This window comes from Strix uralensis, chromosome 6 (genome assembly GCF_047716275.1).
Source record: "Strix uralensis isolate ZFMK-TIS-50842 chromosome 6, bStrUra1, whole genome shotgun sequence".
NCBI classification, from domain to species: domain Eukaryota; kingdom Metazoa; phylum Chordata; class Aves; order Strigiformes; family Strigidae; genus Strix; species Strix uralensis.
In genome coordinates, this window is record NC_133977.1 from 27,173,230 (window position 1) to 27,198,732 (window position 25,503).

Here is a 25,503-nt window from a genome sequence, read left to right on the forward strand (position 1 = left end):
GTGGAAGAAGATTCATTACTTCTGTACTATTTACCTCTTAATATTGAACCTCCTGAAATCTCTTCAGACATGGAAGTTTAAACAGGGAGGGGGTACATGACTACAGGGAGAAGGAAGATAGCAGGTAGACACTGAATTGAAAGGAGTAAAGTAATTCGCAGTTCACAAAACCCTTCTAAATAGATACCGATTGGAACAAGACAGGTATAGATTCTTTTAGGGGGGATACATATGTGTCACAGCCCTTTTCTGAAGAATGAAAAAGATCTGTCTGAGAGATCATCACAGATTTCTTCCCTGTGCAACCATTATAATTTGTTTTGTTTTTTTCCTGTGAGGGGACACAGTTAAGCCATTGTTGTACATACTGAGTCACAGTAAAGTGTATACTTGGCATTATGACATCCTTAACTATTTTGAGCTTGCAATCTAAGCAACTGGAGGAAGAGTCCTTCTCACTCCTTGAGTATTAGATAAAACCACAGAACTCTCATGTGTTGCCATCTAAGAAGTAGCTTAATTGTTATGGTCATCTGCCTTCATACAAGAGGCAATAAGAGATTTTAGTTATTGGCCCACACTTAGCACTTTTATGTAGGAATTTTATTCTTAAACCTACATAACACCACAGTTGTGAAAAGTTGTAAGCATCCGTATTCTTCGATAATGCTTACTGCTGGTTTGTTACTTTAAAAAAGTCACCAGCATGAGGAAACTGAAAGCAATAATGTATTACACATTTAGAGGATGGCACTTAAATTTGTCTTGCATGTTTTTAAATGGTACCTGAATGTGGTTTGTGGTGTGTCAGGTTAAGTATTGTTATTAATAAGTCACGTCCTGAATGTCGTCTTTTCTTTCCTTAGAGAAGATTGAAAAAGAACAAGTTACACAAGTTAAGTGCCCACATAAGATTAAAAATACACCATGGATATCATTTAGAAACAACTGTTACACTTTTATGATAACAAAAAATAGATGGAGAGAACTGAAGTCTCAAGAAGCTCATCATTTATGCAAGAAAATGAGTAAGTACTTTGTCATATTACAGGTATTTATGGACTTATATCAGCTTGAGGGAGATGAGTTTTAGATCTGAGTCACTGTCTTACAGTGACAGCAGCACTGAGAAAGGTTGTAACATTTGGAAATGTGCATTAGCGTTGCACTGCCTAATGCTGTTTGCCCTTGCACCACTGATAAAAAGTGTTAGAGCATGGGTAGGATTGTTGGAGACAGAGATGGCTAGGAACTATTAAATTCTGAGATCTCTGAAAAAATTGGAAGGTTTTAGTTGGGTGTTTTTTCTCTTTATAATATGCAAATTTTAAACAGGCTGGGTAATTGTTATCCCCTTGGCAACATTCTGGCTTTACAGTCACATTCACTTCATGGGGTTTTTTTCCCTTCGTTGCTGTGTGGAACACTTAGGTAAACAGACTGAGACTAGTCCAATTCAGAAAAGCGTGTGGGCTTTTCCTGTCCATCCTAAACAAAGTGTAAGCCTAGGAACAGCTTCCCTCTTATATTAAACCATTGCTCATGGCACTTCAGACCTGCATCTTTCCAGAAACTATTTTATTTTTTGTGAATTGATTTCAGTTCAGTCTTTTTCCTAATACTGTTTCTCCACTGAACAGTTCCAGAAAATTATGAAAGATTGCTGATATTTTTATGTTCTATGCAGAGTATTTTTACTACATACAACTTGAAGTGACAGTAGGACCCACAAAAATCTCTGGAGCTGATGTCTTTCACTTATCCACAAAGCCAGCGGAAGCACTGTTGATAATACCTTTGAAAATTGTTTTCACACTGTTCATTTAGTTATTGTGTTACAAAGGTCTAGGCTTTACATATTCTTGATCTGTCTGTAATAATTATTAACAATCACAGAAGAAAAATATTTATTTTGTAATTGAAAGGTGACTTTGTAAGAAAGTAATTTTAAAAAAATTTTCAACAGACCCAGAAGCATTTGTTCTGAGTGTTCGAGATGAAGAAGAGAATAACTTTGTTACTGAGCAGCTTCATTCATTCAGTGGTCTGGCTATGTGGGTCTGGCTGGGTGTGATTTATGATGACAGTGGTAAGATTTAAGGTTTTTTTTCTTAGTAACTGGATTGGAGACAAAGCTTGCAGCATTAAGCATATTTCTTGCACGTTTCGATATACAACTAAAGTAAAACTGCAAATCTATAATAATGCTTGATATTTCTACTTCTAGAATAAAATAACAGAACTTGCTTCCTGTTTGAGGGATAATTGGATCCAGCATGTTCTGTTTAGTCTAGATTTGATTTCCCTGGAAAGCAGGATTTAAAAGGGCCTGGATGAGTAATGCTAACATATTTAGCGTTTACAGTAACTTAGAGTATCACTGCATTTTTTCCAGAGTGAATATCTGTTAATGTCATTAATATATTCAAACTTGAATGGTATTTGTACACATTATACCAATGTTTTAATAAATACACAATGTTTTCCACAGATAAAGTTCTTAAGTGGTATGATGAAACTCATCTGACTTACAATAACTGGAGGCTGGGAAGACCTAACATAAAGAAGAACAGTTTTTTTGCTGGTGTAAATCTTGATGGGTTTTGGGATATTTATAATTATTCTCAAAGTTGGCATGTTCATCACTATAATGTGTACAGTATTCTCGCCTGTAAAATCGAAAGGGGTAAGTAGTAGAGAATATTTATGTGTAGTATTGCAATGTTGGATGAGGGTCATAATTTTAAGTCTGCAGTCCCTGCTGTATAAGGCTTTGGTTTTGGTCCCAGTGAAATGCGTGGCATAGCTGTCATGGGCTTAGGGGGTTAGATGGTCAGTCTGTGCATCACTCCTGTAATATCCTGATCAGAAGGAATGTGTTTGCTGTACTCCTCCATCAACTGCTCACAGTGCTCGAAGTAGCAAAAGATAACTTTCTTGCTGTAAGTGGCTTGTACTAATGCTTGAGTTACATTGATATAGATGGATATTAATGCTTTCTGTATGTTCCTAGTAACACGAACGAAGTGCACAAACTTATTGTCTTATTCTTTGAAACAGGACCCCAACAGCACAAGCCTCCATTGCCTCAGTCTATTCCACATGGAAACAGAACATACAGGATCCTTCAGAAAAAGTTAACGTGGTATGAGGCGTTGAGAGAATGCAAACAAAATAGGAGTGATTTAGCAAGTGTACACAGTGAATCGCAACAGTTATTCCTAGATGATATTGTCAAGCAAGATGGCTATCCACTGTGGCTTGGGTTGTCCATTCATGATGTAAGTATATACCATTGGTGACGTCAGTAACAGAGCTTGTAAATAATTTTCTGCACAGGATATGAAATATATTCTGATACTTTTTTCCAGTTTCTTGAAATCTCTATTCTACTTTTTCAGCCCTGTGTAACATATGTTAAAGTATATTAAATTTTAGTATACGTAGCCACACTAAAATATTTTTCCAAATCTTTTGACATTTTAAAATAATTAAATGGTCCCACATCATTCCTTGCAGCACAAGGAAATGCGGTTTGCAAAGCTACCTTCAGAGGCTGCAGATTTTATTGTAGAATCAGATTCCATTAGCAAATGCAATCAGACAAAGCTGTATGGAGCCTGTTTAGTCCAGGTCAAGGCAGGCTCTCTGAGGCAGTCCAGGAACTGGCTCTCCAGCACATTATGTGTCCCTTCTCCCAGGAGGCACAGCAAGAGGCAGCTGCAGGTCTTCCTCCTCCTCCTCCTCCTCTGCCTGCTTAACCTGGGAGCTGAAAGCCTGTGGCCCTGGCCCTGACCCTGCTCCCCACAGTAATCGCCAGACCTGGTCACAGTATTTAATCAGCAGGAATACCCCTCTGCAGAGGTCTGTGATTGCTGTGCATACCTTTGCTACCTCTGCCTGCCCTTTGGTCTGAATGGGTCCCTCCGCTTCTCACAACTGACTCTTCATTGCCATGGGTTTTAGCGGTGCATCTGAAGTAGGAGCTAGCACTGAAACCATTCCTGAGATGCCCAGCTTTACTCACTGAGACCATCTCAACAGTTTAGCAGTTTGCAGCATAACTAATAATGTTCATAGCAAGGAAGGCAGACTGAAACGAAACAGCAGGATGAAATTAAGTAAAATGTTCCCCGTAGAATAAAACAAGGCACACTGCAGGTTTAAGCTTACAAACGTGCTGCACTTTCTCAGTTCCCACAAATAATCAGGATTTCTATGTTAAGAATTGATTGAAAAATGCAAACTATGTTGCACATTTATTTAGTATGGATTTAGAAAATGAGGCCACCTGCACTGTAATCTATCACTCTACAAGGGATAAATATTGCTACATGACTTACTAATGACTGACAAGATTTAAACCACAACAGTATGCTGTGGTGTAAAAGTTGTGCGTTTTTTCTTTATTTAGGGAAGTAAAGCTAATTTTGAATGGTCAGATGGAAGTGACTTTGACTACTATCCTTGGGAATTAGAAAACTCAAATACTACCGAGAACTGTGTTCTGTTGGATACTAAAGGATCTTGGAACCGTACGAAATGTACAAACGTTGCTGAAGGTGCCATTTGCTATAGCCCTCCAAACAGTAAGTGTTATTTTTAATGTTTTGTGTAGTTGTCTTACGTATTCTATCTTTACGTGTTGTATTTAGAACTAGAAATGAAGGCTGAAATACTACACAATTCCCTCTTTAAGAAGAGTTGTCTATCAGGAGTAATAAAACACTTTTTAGTACTTAAGGAAGATCAATTCTCTCCATTCCAGTGGTGAAAATCTAAAACAATCCAGGTCACTTTTTTGATCACCTGTGATATGAATATCAAACTGTATGTATCTTTTTCTGAATTAAAATCTTTATCAAACACATACAATAAGCTCCAAAACCCCCTAAAAGGCAAGAATAAATGGCTCCCAGGCCTTTGGGACTTGTCTTATGCTTGTTTTCAAATAAATTCATCTATGACACACAAAGAAGGAATGTAAGCTAATTGAATCATGGTTGTTGGTAGGAGAAGTAGCCCTTGTTAATACTGACTGTCATGTTACTACAGAGAGACTGTGGACAAACTTCTGCAGCAAAAATAATATCAATTTCTTTGTCTTTGCAGAGAGACAGTTACAGCCAAAGCAAGTGAGCAAAGCCTCAGGATGCCCGCAGATCAGTGGTACCCTACAATGGATACAGTATAAGGATCATTGTTACGCATTTGACATGGCGTTCTACAATTTTTCAGTATATAATGTGGAAGATGCTAAGAAAGTCTGCCAGAAACTGAGTATGTGTAGATTCTTTATCACATTACAACTTGTAATTAGTCCACTATTCAAAAAGAAATAAAACCCAACAACCAAAAACCTACACCGGTTATACTTCAGCTTTTATGCTGCTTTACTTTAGGAAAAGTAACAGCAATCTTTATCTTTGAACATCTGATAAAGGTTCTTGATAAAACACTGCAGTGTGCTGACAGATTGTTTGGCACACAGATATCTGCAAGTAAAATGCCAGTAGCCATTGATAGAGGATTCAGAAATTTAAGGCTTATGGTTCGGAGGAAACTATTTTATTTGCATACAATTAACTTTATTATAAATAAAGTTAGTGCTGTTAGCAGTGTTTTCTTATTATATCCTTGCTTTAGCTGCTGCTAATAGGGAGCTTGCTAACCTATCAAATGGTTCAAAGCATGTACTTTATAAATATTATAAAGGCACATAATATCACTAAAACCACCTTAATTTTACATCAAATTAAAGGATATTCTTCTTTGATAAGCTATGTGGGGAATTGTATTGTGGAAGATGATAATAAGCAGTCTTGTGTACGGAATTTTTAATCACCTTCTTAGCTTAGAAGCTAGTGACTGTCATAACTTTCTTTTATTGAATTATGATGTGAAGTTGAACTCACTATGTGGGATGAAAAGAAAAGGTGTAAGTACTCCCAGTCCTGGATGCAGTTTTCTATTGAGTCCTACCTGGCCTGGTAATTGAAAGAGAAAGTGATCTTTCTCTAAATTAAGCTTCTGGCTTATATTTGCATATACTTGTAAAGAATGGGTTACACTCTTGAGCCTGTCTCTGGTATACCCTTTCCTCCCTCTTACTCTTTAATTGCTGTAACACTGTGTGTAAAAACCTGAGGCACGATAAGGGATTGATTTAGAAATTAACTTAGCAAAATGCTGAGCTTTTGTTCAACTATATTTTTGAAAAGGGTTTATTACTTGGACAAGACTTGTAATTCTGAATGTGGCATATCTTTTGATATCTTCCATGTATGTAGTCCACAGCTGCAGTAAGTTTACTCCCATTGTATTTTGTGCTTGAATAACCAGTCATCTGAAGCTGCCTTGTGTAACATGCTGTATTTTAGGGAATGGGAGATTACATCTTTATTCTGCAGCTTACTTCAAACTAATTTGACAAGCCCAGATCAGCAAATCTTTTCCCATAGTAATTGTTCCCACAGAAAACTCACTGTACAAGCACCATGAAAAATCTCTGAAGTTTCCTCTTCCCCTCAGATCCTTCAGCAACCCTTCTGACTATAGGGGATGCAGAGGAAAATGCATTTGTGAGCACACACATAAAGGAAAATGATCTCATCACCAAGAACGTATGGCTTGGCCTGACTCAGATCTCTAAGGGTAAGTAGCAACCATGTATCATGTGGTAAATAAAAATACATAAATCCTCAAATAAGAATACAGTTTTGTAGTGTTGATAGCCTACAGTAACTTCTGACTGAGGTTGGAATCCCTTATTTAGCGTTAGAAAGCCCTTTGGACTTCATTGTAGCTTAAGTCTCTTCCTGTTGCACACTTAAGATAATCAGGAGTCACTGAAATTAATTTTCCCTGATACCGTCATTGATGCCTAATGGTTCAGCTGCAAATGCATCAAATGTTAAAGGTCTGGAGAAGAGGTGTGGCTAAAAGTGATGTGTTCATATGTATTACTTTTAATATACAGGATAGATAATCAGCCCTGTTTCTTTTAGCAACACAAAGAAATCAATAGATTGTGAATGACACTGTGTAGCATTATAACATGTTTTGGTGATCTAAAGTAAGCAAACTTTTTCCCAACAGATCAGTCCCTGAACTGGCTTGATGGCTCATCAGTTAATTATGTCAACTGGGAAAATAAAACTGCAGAAGTCAATGAAAAATGCAGTGTTATCCTGTCCACAACTGGCACATGGTCCAAAGTTGACTGCAGCCGTAGTCAAAGCAGAGTGGTTTGTAAGGCTCCTTTAGGTACGGAAGCATTGATTTTAGCAGAAACTTAATTTTGTAGTGACTATATTTAGGATTTTCTTTTTTTCGTGAGGAAAGTCTGTATTGAAATCACGGAAGTGCAATTCACAAAAGAACCTGTGAAGTACCTCTGCCTAAGCAAGAGCTTTCTGTTGCTGTTTTGCCATAGAACTGCATTCAGGAATAAATTCTCTAGGAATTTACTTCTGGCTCTCACTATCCACTTAGAGGGTAAGGGAGAGAACTGAAATTTCCACTTAAAAGTGAGCGTAGAGTAGTTGCTATCGCTTCATACCATAGGGTATCTCATGGGTGAGTCTGTGTAGGTGGGAACAGAAAGGCTTCTGCTTGTAAGAGATGCTGGGGTACTGGAGATTTGTGGTTTTGGCCTTGAGGTACTAGAGATTTGTGTTTTCAGTCTTGAGGAGGCTTCTGAAAATGGTACCCCACAGCTCCAGAAAAAGACTCGGGTCTCATGTTACATCCTCATACTCTGCTCTGTACAGGAAAGCAAGCAGTTGCCTGAGCATTAAGCAAGCAAGTTCCTGAGAAGCAGTGGAATCTTCTGCTTTTGTATACGTTCTCACTGAAGTGGAAATGCAGGAATAGATTTAACTTCATGCTGCTAAGGTAGACCTCAACAAGATCTTTCCAGTCCAAGGGAAGCATAATTCCCTTCCACTCCAAGAGACTCCAGGGTCTCATTACATTTCTGAAGTATACAAACCTTGGGATGAATACAGCATTTACTAATAGGGTTTTTTTGACCTTCAGAGGTCCCTTCTGACCTGAATATGATTAGGAAATTAACAACAGAATTATCAAAAGTAAGCTAATAGATGCTGGTTCATATGGGAACCTAACTGCCCATGTGATGAAGTGAAGACTATTACTGTGATGAAGCAGCTTGCCTTAACTTCAGCTAAATGCATGCACTATTAGTGTATAGGTACCTAAGCATCAACCCCCATGACCAGATATTCTTACCAAAACTCTTTTAAAGAATGACTATTCATGTTTTGTTCTGTTACAGGTTCTAATCATACCGGGGTGGCTGTAGCATTTGCCCTGCTAATTATCTTAGTCTTCATTGTCGGATTAGTATGGTATCTCTATAAAAAGAAGCGTCTTCACTGGAGTGCCTTCTCTTCAGTACGCTATCAAAGAGGGATGAATGATGATGAAACTGATGACGTGTTCACAAAAGATAGCTATTGAGAAACTGTTCCTTCTGGGCAATTGAGCATGAACTTCACTGTGTGAAGCCATAAGGAATGAACTATTGATGTTTTATTACTTCTTTTTGGAAAAGTAATAAGAAGGTTATTAATGGGAGCTAAATTTTGTTCTTTTATACAAGTGCAATTTTTATTCAAGTCAATGGTAATTATTTACATTTGGCCTCAGCCATTTAAGGTGCAAGGTTTCTAGAGTTCTGTGATATTTTTAAATTTACAGTATTTTCTCTCTTTACTGGAAAGAATTTTTAATGGAATAATTAATGCCAACAGTACTTTATGCAACATCACTTTAACAAATGCACTTAAAATTGCTACATGAATTCTGTAACTTTGTACAATTATCCGTCAATAACTTCATGCCAAATGATGTACCATTTTGATATGCTATAAGGGTTTTGCTGCTAGCATTGGGTTACCATGTAGAAGCAACTTTTGTAATAAGTGGTTATAAATTTTGATATAGCAGGGGAGAAGAGAGTTACCAGACAGCTAAGTATTCATTCCCATCCAACTAGAATTTAAATTTTCTTGTTATAGTGGAGAAAGATCACGTTATGATTTTTTTTTTTCCCCAAAAAGACACACAAATTATGTTGTAGTGGTGAGAGAAGAATCTTCCTTAGAATGTAGAATGTACATTTTGAATAAAGAGTTATGGGGAATGCCTTGTGCTAAAGCCATGCCGTCTTGGAGTAAATTAAATAAACATAGAATATTTGAAGCCTGAGACTGTGGCAGCCAGCAGATCACTATTCTTACTCCCTGAAGGTGGTAGTGGGGCTAAGAAAAATACTCATTCAGGGCTAACTGCAAACACAAGCAGAACTCAAGATACAATAAAAGCCTTAGCCCTTTAAAAGCAAAGGCATGAATATTATGTTTTATCCTGTGACATAACTGCTTTTTAAGTAAATGTTCAGTTTCTTTTCACAAAGTTTTGAAAGCAGAAATAACAGGAATGATTACAGAGATAATCAGTATCTGGAGCTAAGCATTAATTGAATAAGAGTAAAAAATCTGCACTTGGAGTAGTATTTAGAGAAAAACATACCACATCTATCTTACTACTCTGAAATTAGACTTAAGTGATTCTCTTGTAGACCAGAACACAGAAAAGACATGCTCCATTTTATGATGTGTTGCAGTGTGACACCCAAGGACAGGAGTGTTGCAGTGACAGTGTTCCTTGTTCTGTAATGAGATCCTCCTGGCATTTACTTCCCCTAGTACTAAGATTAAATGCCTGACTTTATAGGTGAAATATGTCATCTGTCCAAGAAACAAGATGAAGATATAGCTAAGGAAAGAGTGAGAAAGAATGTTTGGTAAATAAACTTGTGTACATAAATGCTAAAAATACTTGAGTATTTTACATAAAACTTAAACTTGATTTTTGTATGTGATGTGTCACTGTGGCCTTTTCTATGCACTCCAAAGAAAGCTATAAAGGGAAAAAGGGAAGACAGAATTGTATATGTTAATTACTCTAACGATTTGATCAATTAATGTTTTGAAAAAGTCTTTAGAGGTTTTTTTAATGCATAATACGAAGAACAGGTGCATTTACTTTTATGAAGGAGGATATGTAAAAGATGAGATCCATTGCCCACGTAACAGTGGTATGATGCGGTAAATAGAAACACATTTGGTCTGATGTGCTGAGAAAAGAACTACTGATTTCTCTGAAGCAACAGTGCGAGGTCATGATGTTCAACTGCCTTTTTTTCCCCCTGCAGTTTACTTATGTTGACAGCACTTTTCTTTGTTCCTGTTTGCACTATTTTGATAAGCAAGTGTTTATCATTTGTATTGAGAAATAGAGAATTTCTTGTAGCCTGTTAAAACAGCAGCCTGAAGGGGCACAGTAAAGGAACCATTGTGTTAGTTTGCTGATCAAAGAAGTAAGCACTTTTGTTGTTTATTTGGTACTTTGGGCACAATTGTGGACATTTTCTTTCTTGAGGTAACCTTGTAGAAAAAGTAGTTACGATGCTAGTTACTATGTAATGAAAATAACCCTTACCCCCCTCCTTAAACTTACTCTGGTATGAGAAGTGTTTGAGACATAACAAAGCCTGGTTCCTGTCATCTTCTGTTTTAGCTTATATGCCTAAGTGCTTTGTCAAATGACTTCTAACTTAATGGACTAAAAAAAAGTGTTGGTTATTGTCCTTTTCTAACAGTAGTAATTGGGGAAAACTATTTACAAATTGTCATGTGAGATTTACTAGTTTTATAGATGTTTATACTTCGAGCATTTTTAGGTTGAAATTGGAAATGGAAAATGGAAATTAGTAGTAAAATCCTAATTCTCCAACACACATGAATATATACTTTTTATAAAAAAATTGTATATTTTATTCTTATGAATGATGTAAATAATTTTTTAAGGCCCATTGTTTGTTTCATCATAGCTAAGTTGTCTAATCACTGGTAATTGTTTTTTGAGTAAGCACAACTGCCTTAGTGCAGGTGAATAACCCACTTTATTTGAAATACACAGAAAGATTATTTAGCAATATTGTTATTGAAAGAATAAAGTTAAATAAAACACTAAACTGCTTACACTGGTTTTATTTCTGTGAAAGCAGTTATCAGAGCAAAGGTACAGCTCATTTATCACTGGATAAAAAAGCACATAGCACAGGGGCTGTGATCACCATTAAAGCAGATAAGTGTTACCAAAAGAAAACTTTAGAGGTAATAAAAACCTTTGATGTATAAAAAGAATGCCAATAACTTTCTTTTTGCAGTTGAAAGCGTACTTTATCATGGAACATGGTTATACCTAGCTTTTATCAAGCTGCTTCTGGGCTTAGAGAGAAAGAGAACATTCCTTGGTGCCCTTTTTTTAATCAGGGTGTAGTTCATTAGCACCTTGTGGCTCAAATTAATTCCAAAGCAGTTTATAAGGGCTCCCAACATAACTCCTTGTAAAATATGAGCAAAGTTAAATTACTTCCAGCCACGTAACATTTGCAATTAAAGCACGAGATGTATTCATTTTAAGTGTCATCTGAACTCTGAATTCCAGGTCTCCAAAATCTGCGATTGCTGGTCAAAGGGCAGTGTTATTTCTAGCTACAGTAATGGCCTGGTGTGCTTGCTGGGAGAAACATCCTATTCTGCAGGACGACGAACAAGGTCATTGCTTCAGAAATGTTAATCTAAAAACTGAAGATGATGAGCAGGGAAATAGGAGCACAGAAATGAAGTGCTTCTCCCAGGTGCCAGAGTAATGGCATTGGGAAGACATCCTAAATTTCCTGCACCTCAGACACTGTCTGCTGGACTGTGATATCTCCAAACAAAAAACTTACAGCTTCAGGTAAATGTACAAAGGTTTTTTCACGCTTACAACTTTGGTGTGTGACTCTCTCATTGGCCTCCCGCTTGTTAGGGCAGAGCTCACTCCTGTGGGAATGTGCTCCTCCCACAGCAAGTGGAGCAACATGGGTTCTGGTTCCTCTTCCTGAATTTTGCCCAGTCTCTGAAGACTCTGAAGTCGTGGAGAGGTTAATCCACATCTGCCACTAGACCAGTCAGCATTTTTATTTTAACACTGTTTCTGCATCAATAACTTAATTGACATAGAAATCAACCACAAGTGCTTATGCGTGGTGAGCGCTGTTTGGGCCCGATGCATTTGTTGTATTTCTTGTAATTTTTTTCCTTTAAACCAAATGCACCATCTGCTCATTGCTCTGGACATATGTTGTACATCCAAACATTTTTGAAAGGAAGAAGTAAATCGCATGGCCTGTCAGTGAATTTTTTTTTTGGTGTGGCTGCAAATAAACAAAGACCAAACATTACAATTTTTGTTGCTAACAGAATTACAATTTGGTCCCTTTATGCATCTGCTGTTGGGGTGTGTATGGAGCACAGTGGGATATGTAACACCCGGGTTCATAAAAGTCAAATTCATTCTGTTGTCAAAAGTACATAAAGTTCTTATTGACCAAATTAAACAGACTTCACAGTTTTAAAGCGAGAACTATGAGCAATATTAAAGAACTAAGCTTAGGAAAAACAGGAGATTAGCTACTGGAGAGAAAAATTCAATTGGCACTCTAATAGACTCTGAAGAGTTTTAAGATGAGAATTGACAAAGTACTAGAAAAGGTAATTTTCTGTTGATAGCAAATTAACTTTCAAATGGTGCATAGCATAAATGCCATTATAAAATGCTGTTATCTTGGTTTTATTCCTTTAAGGTATTTTCACACTGAAAACTTCTGTGCACGCTATCATAATATCTGCCAGTAACTAAGATTTTTAACAGATTTGAGGGGGTAGGGGAGGATACCAGATGAGGTTTTTATTGTGATTACACAGTAATGCAACACAGACTGTAAGTCCTTCTGGATTTCTATTTGCCAATGCAGAAGGGACTATAATTATAAACAGAACAACAGTTGTTTGTTAGCTTTGCTCCTTTTCAGCATAAATAGAATAATTTACTCCAAGGTGGCTTTTAAGAAAGTGGAATTTTAGTGATACAAAATAATTATTGCAAAATGTGCTTTCTTCATTATGCTGGCCCCTTATGTGCACATTTTTTGTTAGAATAAATGAGAACAAAGATCTTTTTCTGTACACTGTATCTCAGGACACTCATATGGATAGTAAGAGTACTACTACTTTCTATAAAACTTCTTTTTTCAAATGTTATGTGTTATAGTTCCCCTTTAACAGATAATTATAAAAAAGTGTGGTGCTTATACTTCATAAAAAATAGCGAGCCTTGTATGCATATTCAAATTAAACTTACAAAGTAGTTGGTTGAGATGATTTCACAAATATGCATGATCGAATGTCACCCCCATTAGCAACCAAACTGCTTTCTGTTTCATTGAAATGTCTTTATTTTCATAAACGTGATCTGGGTATTTAAAGAGCATCTTGTGTCAGGTGAGAGTGTGAATTATACATGTATGTGGATAATAGGAGGGTGCATTTACCCAGGGCTTGGATTGTGAGCTGCTTTGAGGAAAAGGGCTGCATTCCTGAAGCTTCCATCTTGTGTTGTCCCCTGCTTTGTACCTGTTTGGTCTCATACCAGCTTTTCAGCACTGACTATTAAGCCACCAAATGATGAACGTGCCACCACAGACACAAGAGCCAACGAGGCAGCCTTACACCCACGCAAGCTGCTGGGAAAGGAGACCAGAGAGCACCACTTCCTAAAGAGCCACAGCCAGCCGAGTACAGCCACAAGCCTGAAAGGTGTGGGATGAGCACTGCCAACAGCCCCACAACATGGGCACAGGGTGCTGGGAAAGGGCCAGAGTGGACAGCCAGAACATCCCGTGATACCAGGACACCACAGCCCTGACAGGGGTGAGTCTGTTCCCCTCCTCTGGGTGCAATAAACCTACGGCAGCCAGGGAGGGAGCAGCTCTCTTGAGCCCAGCCCAAGCACTCGAAGCACAACAACGAGTTTGCTGTGGGCAACAGCCAATACTCCCCTCTTCCAGCCCCAGGGAACTCCCTCCACACCTGCCCTCCTTCAACCAGGGCTTCTCCTACCACACAGATTGAGTGCACTTATACCCCACACCAGCCTCACCTTGCAGCACCAGCTCTGCTGCCGAGTGCTTAATCACAAGCCTTCCTCTGCATCGCTTTGCTCGGAGAGGAGGATTTACCAAGATGTAGCCATCCCAGGGGAGCTGGAAGAAGACTCCTAGTTTAAACACTGCTGTGCCCATGGGCACACCCCAACAAGGCACAACCAGGGACATCTGAATTGCCTTCACTTTGCCTTACACTGCAACAGGAGAAAGAAGAGACAGGTAAGTTGTGCCTGTGAACGTGTGTGCTTCATTAGTAGACTTGCAAAAACTCTGCCCAATGCCTAATCCATTACAGAACCAGTTGAGTTTATACTGACAGGCTGTGACTATTTCATTAAGAGTCACTTAGGATTTACAGGTGTTTGCTTTTACAGGAAAGTGTTTGTATTGGTAATCCTGAGCCATCACAGCATTTTGAGGAAGGCCTGAGGCACCGCTGGACTGGGGGACAGCGTCTGAGGGCTGCGGGAGGCCACAGACTGTCCCTGGGTGCAGTGTGGCAGGAGGTGGAGCTGGGCTCCCCACCAGCCAGCTGTACTCTGCAGCCGGCCAGGCTGCCTGAGCCACAGGGCAGCAGGTGCAGCGCACGGCCGGCAAGGGCCAGGAACGCCCAACATAATCCATTTGTTCTTGGTTGCATCCAGACCTAAACACTGGTGCAGAGTCCAGGTGCAGCATGAGATGGAGTCCTCCCGCTGGGGTTGAAAAGGCTGGGCAGTGTGCAACCATGCCTGAAGAGCAGCAGGGAACAGGCGGGTAGAGTTAAGCGAATTTACTGGCACTCGAGTTCTCCACGATCACCTCTCTATTGTCAGTGGCACGCGGCCAAAGTGTATATCCAGCTGTAGCATTAGGAATCCCTGGGATAAAATGTGGACAAGAGCTTAGCAAATTTGCAATCCACAGATTTAGGAGTTCAGATTTTACAGTGGGGGCTGGCATTCATCTGTGAGGGATTTGCTTAAATGCCCAAGGGGAGCATGTGATTTTGAAGTCAATGCAGAGACTAATGACACAACATACAGCCTACATAGGGAGAGGCTGTGTGTTTTAGAACAAGGTGTAAACAAACAGTTGAAGTTTACAGTCAAACTGGTTTAATAACTAGATACATGTGCTTGTGTATCACTTACCAGGGGCTGCTGTGATTCTGTGTATAAACCATTTCATGTTTACTGTGTAGGTACTAATTATAAATTGTACCCTGTTCCAAAGGCTAACTCTAACACCCATTGGCATGAAACAGTGTCATATAAAATAAATGTTAGAACATGCAGACTTGAATTAACTATTAGAGAAATACTGGGGTGGAGGCCAGAAGGGACTGCACATCACACTGACAGGGTGATAAAACTGAACTAGAAAGGGAGTGAGAGAATGCTGAGTCAGTCATCACCTTGGGTGGTTATTCACTGCAATGGATTCGTGCATGTTGTCATGCTGCACCTGCAGCGCTGCATGTTTGTTGTCATGATAGTGATGTATTGGATGAAGCAAGTGGAGTTCAAAATTCAACAGCTACAAAGAAGGGAGACTGGCTAGCTAGCTCCTGCTTTAATCCATGGCAATCAGGGTTGGCCTCTGTGTTTGCCACCAAGAAAAAAATTCCACTTCAGTTAGTGGCAGCCCAGCAGGCTGTGAGTGGAGGATACATACCATGCCAGTCCCTGATGTGACCAAGAGGTGCTTTACCACAAGAGGGCTGGCTAGTCGGGAGAGAGGCGTAGGCCAAGCAGCCTGTGTTTGGCTTTGATAGCCTCCTCCATCCAAACAAGCGGTAGCTGCCAGTGTGTGACTTAAGGCTTCCTAAGCAGAAAGGAGGCAGAGACGGGGTGTTTTTGGAAGTATGCAGAAAGGAATGTAACAGCTGAGGAAAGAAAAGCAACTGCTGAAGTAAGCAGAAGCAGTTCCAGGCTCAAATAAAGACCTGGAAAGACTATGCAAGGTGATAGGGATGGAGAAACTAAAAATCTGTAACAGTTGGAGATGAAATTGCATAGACACATCTCCAGGGTCCCAAGGGCATCGGAGCACCCGACCAAGGGATAGATGAGCGCATATTAACAGGAGATTATGCATCACTCCTTGGTGTCCATACCCGTGCGTGGATTGCGGGAACTTCTGCCTGCTAGAGGACAGTCTGTCAGCGTCACTGACAGCTCAGCTGCCCCCTGCCCAGATTCACCACTTCAGTGACCTGTGCTCTGAGGTGAGCGCCATGTCTGGGCCATGCTATTGTGTGAGCAGTGTGAAGCGATTTTCTGTTATTAGTGATTTTGAAGGTGCCAAAGAGCAGGGATGGAGCCGATCCTGCAGATTGGGCCTTTGGAGACGATGCCATGCTTTCACCACAGTGACTGTCTCGGAACCCGTCCCCTGAACTCGCGTGGGACATCTCCCATTGACCAGTGGTGTGACTCAGACCCAGAGTGAGAGGCAGAAGCGGGAAACAAACCTTCCCTAGTGTAGTGCCATTTTCTGTAATGTGCCACAAAGGTAAAATGAGAAGAAGGGCTGTTGTCTCCTCATGCCGATGATGCCTCCTTTTCACTTACAAGATCTCCGAGTAAATGTCTTAACATAAGCACACAATGTCTGTGAGTGAATACAGCCTGTGCAATCCAATAATTTATTAAACTTTCATCTTGTAAAGCCAGTTACAAATTAAAAAAGACAGCAGAAGGAATTCTGTAATAGAAATGAGCAAAATTACAACAAATAGTAATGGGAGTTACATTTCCAAGTGGGTTCAAGCTGCCTGCAGCAACCCAAGAGCCAGAACACAGAGCTAGTGCAGAGTTAGGTCAGGGATAATCAAGGCTATTCTGATACATAAAGAGATCTAGTCAGTGCACAGACCAATGCAAAGTGTTGCTTCTCAGGTTGCCTCTGCATTCCTGTTCTCTCTCGTGACCTGGTCATCTTCTTATTCTTTGTGACAAAAAGGGGATGTTTGTAGGATCCTTCAGTAAAGCTATTTAAGGCAAAACTCCAGTTGAATGTATGATACACAGCAGTGGCTATCCTCTCAGGCTGGTGGTGTGGCAGGTGGACAATGTTTGCACATGCTGCAGTGCAGTGGAAATGAGAGAGAAGCACAGATTATGTACAGTGTTTTTTCTTGTACTGTCAACCTCAGAACTACAGTGTTCTGCAACACAGTAGTAGTGTCATGGCACAATTTGATGATGAATTGGAATGGAACCTGTTGCATACGGACTCCTAGTTTTCTTTTCTATGAAATTTCTATTTCATAGCTGACAGGCCTGAGCTGCCACTTCTTCAGAAATGGAGACACCTGATTTTAAACGTGGAACAAGGCCCACATTACATACAGCTCTTCAGTTTCATTCAGAAACTTTGCATTCTGGGATCCCAAGACTAGACAAGGGTCATAGCAAATGGCTAGCCACCAGGTTTCTTGATTGCTAGTGCAACTAATTTATGATGTGACTGATATTGAATATTGTTTTAAACAATGAAATCAAGTTTCTGAAGTCATGAGACTGAAGATGACTGTCATCTTTCACTGAGAAGAAAAAATAATTCTGCTTCTTCAAATTGCAAGTAGCTATAAAAACCTCCAAGAAGCAATTGTTTTGGCAAAACAGCGTTGTTTTCAAGTTTTGCTGATGACTAGGGACCTAGAGGAGAAGGAGACTGCAAGAGGATTTAGGGATTCAGGGATGGGAGCAGTTCCAATTAATTTGGATGAGGATGAAGGGTTTGGCATCTGCTTACAGTAGGACAGAGGAAGTGAAATTCTTGCCTCAACTTATCTAGGCACCTCTTCACTCAGTAGGAAACAGTTCACTTAAAACTGAAGTTCAGGGATCCCAGTCATCCCAAAATCCCATATAGAGAAAGATGGAACTTAATGCAGGCAGGCTGCTCACCATAAAAACCCCTGACCTCCATCTAAAACCTGGAGTTTGTGAAGAGCAGCTCTTCTGGAAATCCAACTAAATCAATCTCACCTCCCGGGCTGTACAAGGAAAAGGCAGTCATTAATTTTCAGGCAACAGGTGCTGCTTGGAATGTACCTGGAATGGCACCTGATGATCTATTTCAGTGGTGCTAGTCCCAAGATTTTCTCCTATGTTGGAGTATTTAGAATTTTAACTTAAAGTGCCGCTTTTTATAGTCATGTACCTGTGAACTTCTATTGAAAGGTAAAGCATCATCTTGGGTGGTTTTGTTTGTTTAATGCTCTCTCATGTAGGGTTTGACCTCTTAGTTGGACCACTTGGCTTCAATTACACAAAGGCATTTTCTTTTAAGACCAGATCAGATCATTAGTATATCCCGAGAAAAAACCCAGTGAGTTGTATTTTAGAATTGCTTGCCAAATAAATAAAAAACAAATATTCTTTTAGCAAACCATGCTGCGATCCCATAATCCCAGATGTTTGCATGTTGGAAATTCATAAGGAAGCTTACGTCTGTCTCCTGTAGTGCAGAAATGATTCTTGTGAATTTTTCTGCCAGTATGACAGATAATTGTGAAAGCAGCAGAGAGGACACGCAGGAGAAGGAGGATGCTTCTGACTTTGCTTCTTTAAGGTACATTGTTCATCAAACAAGCAAGGGGAAAACAGGTTTTGGGTCATTAATATTTAACAACAGTTGTTACTGTTTAATGTCTTTGGGCAGAGGTGCAAATCCTATGGTACTGTAGATGTCACTTCAGTTTTTTAATACAGTAGTCAGTCAAGTGGGGTTCTTAAAAAAACATCTTTGCTACACTTGTGCTGGCAAGTTGCAAATACCAATCACTAAACAATTGCCTCTCTCCTGTGGCAGATCATTCATATCACCTAGTCCAGATGCTAGCATGACTGTCCACACTGGTGGCTGATTTGACGCTGCAGCGTTTCTTCACTATCATGTTGATGTATGCTTTCATGATCTTTATTATCTCGCCCACCTAGAGAGAGAACACAATAACAGAGGATAAGCACATTAAAAACCTAATTCCATTGAGGCATACCAGACATTTTGCAGAAAAAGATTCCCCTTGTCCAACATCATGGCACTAAAAAATTTTGCACATAATACTAAATGTGAACATGACAGTAAGGAGAGAAAAGCTTGGCAAGTTTGTGCTCTATAGTAGCAGCACTTAAAAAGCTTGTAGCTCAAAGAAAAGCAACTTTAATGCTACTAAACTTTTTCTGTTAGTTTGTGAACTCTCCATTCATATACTGGAAGGGAATGAAAAAACCAAGCACACTCATAAGCACCCGAAATTGGAAATTCCCAGTGCACTGGAAGACCATTCAACCTTCTTCACTTTCTAACCAGCATCTTTTTTTTTCCTGTTTATACCTGTATTCAAGAAGAGGTACCATGGCACTTGAAGCTTACACTCCCTTCATTTTTTGGCTCTCCAGTCCATTCAGCAAGAGTTCTTGCATACAAACTTGTCTAGTCCTTGGAAATTAGAGCATTACTGAAGTGCTAGTAAAACTGCACATACAACAAGTCTTGTCCTTTCACATACCTGGGATGTTTCAAAGAACATTTCTCTCTCATCCACTGTAATTTTGAAGGTGTTAGGCTGTGGTGCTCCAAAGAAAACGATGTGCTCATACTGGAAAGTTTCTAGTGGTTTAGGATCCCCTCGTTTGTAGACAGACACATTCTCTGTGCTGACTCCAAGCCAAAGATCATTTGGAAATCCACCCTCCTTGCACTGCAGAAAGAGAAACATGAAATTTGCATAAATGCAGTGGAGGATCAAATCATCTTTGATTCAAGGAAAAGCCCTCCATTTCTGGCTCCTATAGGACACTTCAACTCTTCACCCCAATAGAAAAATTAGCATGTCTGCAAGAGGAATCTTGTAGGCAGTCCTGCTGCAATGATTTAGAAGTGACATGGCTGTGAGTCAAACACTAGTTGAGTACTAAATAACTGTAATACCTAACAACTCTCATCAGATGTTAAAGTGATTTAGGAAGTCAATATTCCACTTATTTTACAGATAATATAGTGAGTGCAAGCAACTTCCCAAGGTAATCCATCTAGGCAGCAACAAAACTGATAAAACTGAAACTGTGGGTTCCTACTCTAGCAGGCTAAGTGCAGTGGTCTAAGTGACCCAGTCTGAGCAGTTCCTGTTGTACTGCTGCAGAACAGGATTGCACTTTTTGCCGCTAAGGACAATAGTTTAATTTTATTTTTGCTTTCACTAGCCACCACCTTCTTAAACCCAAAAAAACTTCCCAAATTCTACTGCTCTTCTAATGAAGTGGGAATCCATTGTATCCCTCCATTTACCAAGACACACCAGCTTGCTTGCTCTGTGCGCTCTGCATCACAGCTCTTTGGGTATGTGGTACTGCAGACTTAACCTAAGCTTACTAAGGCAAAATGTAGCCTGTTCCTGAAATGTCCTTCTGCCGCTGAGCAATGTAATACACACAGCTGTATCTGTTCTCCAGACTGACCCCTCTCCTTGGCAGTAGTTACATGAGTTTATACATCGCTCACCTCAACATCAAAGAGGGTTGACCCGTAACCTGGCCACTCCTTTACAATGGACATGTATTTCACCATGGCCTGATGCTGAGAGAGTCCCTGCAGCTTGGTCCATTTCTGTGCTATGCTTGCCCGAGCAGCTGAAAGCTCCTCCTTTACCCACATCTCCATCATCTGCTCCTCTTCTACCTTCTGCTTCTTTACAGAGCCTGTCTTGAAGCTACGTTTCAATGTCCCTTCAAGGAAGCTGGTCCGTCTCCTCTCCAGAGTATGACTGGTAGTGCCGCTGCTCTTTGTTGAGTGGAGTATTTTGGATTTTAGTCTGTTAACTGGGTATATTCCATCAAGGGTCCAACTTATTTTAGAATAATCTCCATGAAGATACTGCAGCCGTAGAGCTGCTAGGCGCTGCAGAGTGTCCTCTGGTGCAGGAAAATGACCATCTATGAGGCTTTCATGAGCCTACAAACAAACAAAAAATCCCCCAAACTCATTAGAAAGAAGCAGCACACTTTATTCACCGCTGGGTCCGTGTACAGAATCCTATGGCATCTGCCCATCCCAGCAAGAAAGCCATTCCCAGAGGGAAAGACATAATTCAGGAAGTCAGAGCAGACATTATAATAAAGAAGTCAAAGTCTACAACTGGTTGATGTGGGGAGGAACACCTCTTTCTGCAAGCCTGGACAGGACAGAGATCTCTGAGGGGCTCCTATCCTGTACTGGAAGTCTTACAATGAGGACTTTTTAGGTCTGGAACAGATCGGAAAGACTGGCATTTGTTTTGTGCTGCACCAGCCACAGCTCATGTGTGGGAGATTGTCATAGAATCATAGAATGGTTTGGGTTGGAAGGGACCTTAAAGACCATCTAGTTCCAACCCCCCTGCCATGGACAGGGACACCTTCCACTAGACCAGGTTCGTCAAAGCTCCGTCCAACCTGGCCTTGAACGCTTCCAGGGAGGGGGCAGCCACAGCTTCTCAGAACAACTTGTTCCAGTGCCTCACCACCCTCACAGTAAAGAATTTCTTCCTTTATCTCATCTAAATCTACCCTCTGACAGTTTAAAACCATTACCCCTCATCCTATCACCAGAATCCCTGATAAAAAGTCCCTCCTCATCTTTCCTGTAGCCCCCTTTAAGTAATGGAAGGCTGCTATAAGGTCTCCCTGGAGCCTTCTCTTCTCCAGGCTGAACAACCCCAACTCTCTCAGCCTGTCCTCCCAGGGGAGGTGCTACAGCCCCCCGAGCATCTTCGTGGCCTCCTCTGCACCCACTTGAGCAGGTCCATGCCCTTCTTATACTGGCGACCCCAGAGCTGGACACAGTGCTCCAGGTGGGGTCTCAAGAGAGCAGAGCAGAGGGGGAGAATCACCTCCCTCGACCTGCCAGGTGATTCTCAACAGCAGAGAGTTGGATATAATAAACTCAAGACGCTTAACCTCAGTCTCATTGTACAACAGCACCTCCCAACTCTTCCTCTTTCACCTGATGTCCCCCCTAATCTTCTTGCTTCCTCTTCTTGCTTCCCTGTGCGTTTTTCTGTGAAATATACTTATGGGGTTTTTTTGCTACATCCATCTAATGTCTGGATAACATCTACTCTCCTACTGTTACCTCTCTCTTCCACCACCCTTTGCTAGTGAAAGCTATGTAGACTGAAAGCCGTGTCAACAGGGAGTTTGGTACAACTGAGTTTCCTCAGAGTACCATGATGTCTTGCTCCTGACTGTTTCCTAAGCATTCTGTAGTTAACAATACTTAAGCTTCATTTCAAGAAAGCTCTCTTAGGAAACCATTGTCTGTGTGATGTACACGCATTCATTTGACTATCAGCGGGTTTCAGTCTTTGTGACATTGACCTCTTTTAACACATATTAATTAATTAATTTTCAACAGCTATAATTTTCTGAGGCAAGATCAAAGTGTTCATTAGAAGTAATAAAGATGGGACGAATCACACAGCTGGGTACTCCAGGCAGTTCAGTTTTGCATCCCTAACTGCAAGGTTATTTCATACCAGTGTGATCTCTGGCCTAACCAGCATCATTGTGCTATGGAGTATAGTGACTTTAAAACAGATTACTCAGCAGATAAATATTGCCAACTACATTATCTTTTCCTTTTTCTGTAGTACTCTTCTAGTGTCTCTCTGTTAATCAAAAGAAATTGCCCAAAAGATAGACAGGGGTTTTTTTAGTCAAATCCTGAAACACCCCAAAGACGTTCTTGTAAGCTGATATGCAGATAGCTAGATTTTCCTGTTTTCTTTACACCTATGTTCTGCAAGCAGCTACTTTTAATGATTCTTCTTGAATCATTATCCAAATTTCTATATCATTTAAAGGCATTTTATTATCATCGCTCTTCCAGTTTTTTGAAGCCCTTGTTCATTTTTCTTGCTTTTGTTCTAATACTCTGATTCTCTAGAGAACTTTGCAGTATATCTGCTTGGTAGATTCCAGGCAAAAATCCAACACACTAAATTCTTCTATTTCAACCAGCATTCCCAATTGTAATGCAAAGGTAAGCCAGTTTTCTGTATACTCTTGTGTGCTTCTGGCACCCTGGAAATCAAATTATTCTCCCAGAGTGAGCTTACCTGTTCAAACATGAAGGCAAACTCCACCCCGTCTTTGGGAACATTCTCAATATCCAAGAAGCAATAAAGCTTAAAATACAGCTGCCACTGTCCTTCCTCCTCTTCCTCTTCAGAGCCAGCAAGTCTGTAAGATAGGAAAGAGAATGAGAGGGGGGAAAAAAAATTAACCAGAAGCACCACAGTATTGGGATGTCCACAGTGCAACTCATAATATGAAGGTTCCCCTGGATTTTTGAAACAGCATACAGAACTACTTAATTTACCAGGACAATCTCAGTGCAGCAGACTTTTCTGGTAACTTCCATTTCTTCTTCTGAGTCACACAAAATTTTGATTCCAAAAAACCCAAAGTTTTTATCAGATAGACTTGATCAGAAAATCAGATCAACGGTTCTAGATAAACGCAAGAGTTGGGGGCAGGACACAAAGTATTGCCCATCTTCAAGATACTGTTTCCATGTAATCTTGTGTCTATGAAAAGCAGCAGCCCTGCCACCGTTTGGAACTATTTTATTTTTGTCTTTAGAACAGATATAAAATAGACAATGGCATTGCCAGCTTCTTTCACAATTTATTGCTTTCTTTGTAAGTCTGGCCACAAAATCACAGTCGACAGTAAGAAATTAAAGCTGTATTTCTACGCCCAAATCTTTGCTCTCCCTTCCGACATAGCTATTATGATGTAAATTGACTCTTTGATAAAGGCACTACTAATTTTGTCCTGACAAGCCTGATAAAGAATGCTTGTCACCGAAATAGATGTGAACGTGGTTTTCTACACAGTGAGAAAGAGCACTTGAACCTTACCAAAGGGAAGTTCAAGCCAGAGTGAACTGTTACATCACTGCAGCTGCTTTGGATAAAACGACCTGACTGTACTATCACTTAACCCAGTGTTACACCCACTAGGAGTTAAAGGTTTTATGAAACATTCTTCTACCTCTCAAACTTGGCCAAGATATCAGCCACAATCACCCGACTCTCAACAGCACGGTCCACCTGCTGATTATGTTCAAAGAGCGCAAACATATTACGGCTGTCCTCCATTGCTAAACCTCGGATCAGCTTTTCAACCACCTGCAAAATCAGAGAGAGACAGATCACAGAGTGGGTGTTACACACACCTTCGCAATGAAGAATCAGTACCTCTTCAGACACTCATCACTTCATAGATCTCCATCACATTTCTCCCTTAGTTATCTTATTTTCAGGTTAAAGAATTCTAACCCTAAAAGATCATTGCCTGTAAGGAAGTCATTACTTATATTTGATCATCCTTGCTGTTTTTCTCTGAACCTTTTCAATCTTCACTACCCTTTTGAAGAGCCAGGAATTAGAACTCTGCACAAGATACAAGCACATAATGGATTTAGATGATAGCTCTACTAGAGCTCGGTAGCTCTAGTAACAATTCCACTCTTTACTACTATTTTTACCTCTGTTTAGCACTAATGTTTTCACAGACATGCCTACTATATCCTGGAATCTTGCTTCTGACTTGCTAACGATTAAGTTACTGGTAGAATATCCCTTCCAGAAGGATTACATTATGAACTGGAATTTCAACATGTCCAGAAAACTGTGTTTTGCATGTCTTCAGAATTATTACCTTTCCAACGGGCAGAACACCAAAAGTGTTTAGATTCTGCAACACAATTGGCAAGTGATATTCTACAGTCCAGGCATAGGCCTTGCATAATTCTGAACCTGCATAATAAGCTGAGTTTCCCCTACAGACTTTGTGGATACAGCAAAAAACATGTAATTTAAGAAAAAAATAATGAGAAATTGGAGATGAATGGGAAAAAGGAGTCCCTTCAACAGACCCAATATCGCGACATGGAGATGTGCTTATATCTGGTTAATGCTACTAATGCATTACCTCCCCAGCGCTTGTGTGGGAATTGATGGTTATTTTACAGGAGCCACCGCCATGGCAGTACACTGTCGTGGTCATTTCTTCACGGGTGAGAAGAGCCTGTATTTCATCCTGGGAGGGCACAAACTCCCTTGTCTTTGTTCTCTTCAGGGAGTCACTTATGAATTGCGCATACCTGTCTATTTCTGAGCCTGGAAAGAGGTCTTTTACCCTAATTGTAAAGAGGAGCAAAAAAACCCATTACACAGTGAACCAGAAAGTATGCACATTACCATGTAACTTGGGACTACTGCGTAGAGAGTTCTGTAGAGATAGTGATGTCAAGTGTAACCACAGGAAGAACGAGCCCACTTTTCTAAACCATACAACCTGTTTTTATTAGTCATTCCAAAGTCACTTCAGTGGCATTTCTCAGCAATGTATGAAATAAGCAGTTCAAACTTTCAGGAG

At 40.2% G+C, this 25,503-nt stretch overlaps 2 protein-coding genes across 2 annotated transcripts in view; one reads left to right on the forward strand and one right to left on the reverse strand.

Annotated features, from left to right (window-relative positions):
- LY75 (lymphocyte antigen 75) overlaps positions 1-11,065 on the forward strand; it is a 46,762-nt gene extending 35,697 nt beyond the window's left edge. The window contains exons 27-35 of the mRNA XM_074873378.1: positions 867-1,028; positions 1,967-2,089; positions 2,492-2,686; positions 3,061-3,281; positions 4,415-4,589; positions 5,113-5,280; positions 6,532-6,654; positions 7,099-7,266; positions 8,300-11,065. Coding sequence (XP_074729479.1) covers positions 867-1,028; positions 1,967-2,089; positions 2,492-2,686; positions 3,061-3,281; positions 4,415-4,589; positions 5,113-5,280; positions 6,532-6,654; positions 7,099-7,266; positions 8,300-8,484 — 1,520 coding nt within the window. The 3' untranslated portion in view covers positions 8,485-11,065. The remainder of the gene's footprint in view (positions 1-866; positions 1,029-1,966; positions 2,090-2,491; positions 2,687-3,060; positions 3,282-4,414; positions 4,590-5,112; positions 5,281-6,531; positions 6,655-7,098; positions 7,267-8,299) is intronic.
- A 5,636-nt stretch (positions 11,066-16,701) lies between these two features.
- The window catches only part of LOC141945337 (unconventional myosin-X-like), a 97,585-nt gene continuing 88,783 nt past the window's right edge, over positions 16,702-25,503 (reverse strand). The window contains exons 36-41 of the mRNA XM_074873379.1: positions 25,057-25,264; positions 24,115-24,251; positions 23,175-23,298; positions 20,582-21,031; positions 19,590-19,781; positions 16,702-19,013 (exon numbers count right to left, since the gene is read on the reverse strand). Of these exons, the coding sequence (XP_074729480.1) occupies positions 18,900-19,013; positions 19,590-19,781; positions 20,582-21,031; positions 23,175-23,298; positions 24,115-24,251; positions 25,057-25,264 (1,225 nt within the window). The 3' untranslated portion in view covers positions 16,702-18,899. The remainder of the gene's footprint in view (positions 19,014-19,589; positions 19,782-20,581; positions 21,032-23,174; positions 23,299-24,114; positions 24,252-25,056; positions 25,265-25,503) is intronic.